We start from the raw sequence: 2,356 nt of genomic DNA, 5'->3' as shown, positions 1-2,356 counted from the left end.
CATGCCTCCCACCCCCACCCACCCTCCATGGCTGCAGGAAGGTCTGTGGGAGAATCTACCAACCTGATGGCTTTGCTGCCTCCACTGGAGCTCTGAAACAGGGAGCACAGCCCTGTCCTCAGCACCCGCAGCCCCCCCCATATTCACCTTTCATCTTCCTTATGGGCCGCAAGGCTGGGCACGCTCCATGGGAGACCAGGCTGCCTTCCCTCATGGGCCCATGTTCTGTGTTCTTTCATTTCTTCATCATTAATTCCAGCGGGGAGAGGGGAGGCGAATCAAACTTTCAGACTGGGAGGATGTCAGTGGAAGCAAAAGGGAAAGCAGGGAGAAGGACCCACCACGGAGCCCTAGGCCAGCACTGAGCTTCCTGGAAGCACGTGCAAAAGGGGAATCAACTTCCCAGTAAAGGAAGCTTCTCCTCTCAACCCCAAGTATCGGATCTGTTTGTTTTCTCCAGCACTGTTCTGTGAACCAGGTGTCTGAGGCAGTGTGACAAGCAGTGTCTTTCTTGGCTATGGAGTGGCCAACTGGCCATGCTCCCTCTGACTGGTCAGACATTTGAGAAGCACCTTCTCTGAAGTTAGCTAGGGAAGAGGGCTAGAATAGCTTCCAGTGAGGAGTGTCTGCTGCTGCCAGGCAGGCCCCAGGAGGACTTCCAGGAGGAGTTGACATCAGGGCTGGGCTGAACGGGAGCTGGACAGAAAGCCCCTCCTGCCCTGTCTTAGTCTCCTGTGATCCTTCCTGAGAAGTGACCCCAAGACTTGGGGCATCAGCTAGCTCGGGCTCAGCCTGTTGGGTGTGTACTGGCCCTTCTGATTCCTTCTCATCAGCATGATGGCTGTGGTGCCTTCTGGATTGAGTGCACCTGGTGTGCGTGTAGTGAGTGACTGCAGCTACGGCATGGGGCCTATACAGACGGGGCTGAGTGTGCCCAGGGAGCAGAGACCCTGCTCGAGAAGTAGAGGGTAGGCTAGGCGCCCCAGAGAGGGGCCTGGGGCCTGGTGGGGGTTAGATTTTGCTTCTGCCTGCAGCTGGGCATATTCGGGAGAGACACACAGACCCAGGCATAGTGCTAGGAACTCCCTCTTTCCTGGGGGGAGGGGAAATGGGGAGCCCCCAGGGCCTGTGGAGGGTGGGTGGCCTTGGGCAGGGATAGATATTTCCTTCCTCAAGAGGGGCATGCAGGACCCAAGAGACAGGTGGCTGTGGGGAACTTGCCTCCCAGAACCAGGCAGCCTTTGGGGCCGAGGATGAGAGCTAGGTAAAGGCTATGGGCCACAGGCCCAGCTGATACCATGAGAGGAGGTGCAGGGCCTAAGTGCCCTGGGAGCCCGGCTGGCCTCACAGCTACCCGGAAGCCACTGGTTCGGAATCCTGGTTCAGTCTCCCCGATCCTGATTCAGGGCCTGTGGGGCTAGGGCCGTGGGCACTGGGAGGCTGAGGGCACTGACTGGCCTCTCTCCCACAAGAACAGGCTATTCTTTCACAGTAAGGAGCTGTGTTCCTGCACTTTGGGGCATTGAGGCCACCCCTCACCTGCCCTTCTCAGCTGCTGGGGAAGGCAGTGTAGGTGACAGCCATGTGTCCCCTTGAGGGTGGGCAGAAAGAGAGAGGTGCCCCATGTGGTGGCCTTATTGGAAGACACAGGAAACTAGCGGCTACAGCGCCAAGCATTAGTGGGGACTGGAGGTTAGCCCACGGGTAGGGACCCAGCAGAACTTGGCCGGGGTCTCCCAGGAGAAGATGACTGGGCCCCTCTCCTGCTGGGGACTGTCCTGTGCCTCCCTGACCCCCCCACCTGTCCCTGCTGTCTCTCCCGTGGCCCCCGCAGTGCTGAACAAGGACATTGCAGCCTGCCGCACGGCTACCATCACAGGCACGCTGAAGCGGCCATCGCTGCCCGAGGAGGAGAAACTGAAGCTGGCCCACGCCAAGGGGCCGCCCGCCAACTTCAACAGCCTGCCAGCCAACGTGTCTAAGCTGCACCTGCACGGCTCACCCCGCTACCCCGGCGGGCCCCTGCCCGACTTCCCCAACCACTCGCTGACCCTCAAGAAGGACAAGGCACCCAAGTCCTCTTTCGTCGGTGATGGGGACATCTTTAAGAAGCTGGACTCGGAGCTGAGCAGGGCCCAGGAGAAGGCTCTGGACACAAGCTATGTGATCCTGCCCACGGCCACGGCCACACTGCGGCCCAAGCCCAAGGAGGAGCCCAAGTACAGCATCAACATCGACCAGATGCCCCAGACCCGCCTCATCCACCTCAGCATGGCGCCTGACGCCGGCTTTCCCACCCGCAGTCCACCCTCCCGTGAACCCCCCAGCAGTGGGCCCCCGGAGGCACCCCCTGCCC

The 2,356-nt window shown here is 60.4% G+C and overlaps 1 protein-coding gene across 1 annotated transcript in view; it reads left to right on the top strand.

Annotated features, from left to right (window-relative positions):
• The window catches only part of ADGRB1 (adhesion G protein-coupled receptor B1), a 25,114-nt gene that overhangs the window by 19,779 nt on the left and 2,979 nt on the right, over window positions 1–2,356 (top strand). Inside the window, exon 10 of the mRNA XM_021716718.1 lies at window positions 1,835–2,314. Coding sequence (XP_021572393.1) covers window positions 1,835–2,314 — 480 coding nt within the window. The remainder of the gene's footprint in view (window positions 1–1,834; window positions 2,315–2,356) is intronic.

This window comes from Carlito syrichta, unplaced genomic scaffold (genome assembly GCF_000164805.1).
Source record: "Carlito syrichta isolate Samal-C Ts95f unplaced genomic scaffold, Tarsius_syrichta-2.0.1 Scaffold308876, whole genome shotgun sequence".
NCBI classification, from domain to species: domain Eukaryota; kingdom Metazoa; phylum Chordata; class Mammalia; order Primates; family Tarsiidae; genus Carlito; species Carlito syrichta.
This window is presented reverse-complemented; position numbering and strand designations above follow the sequence as displayed.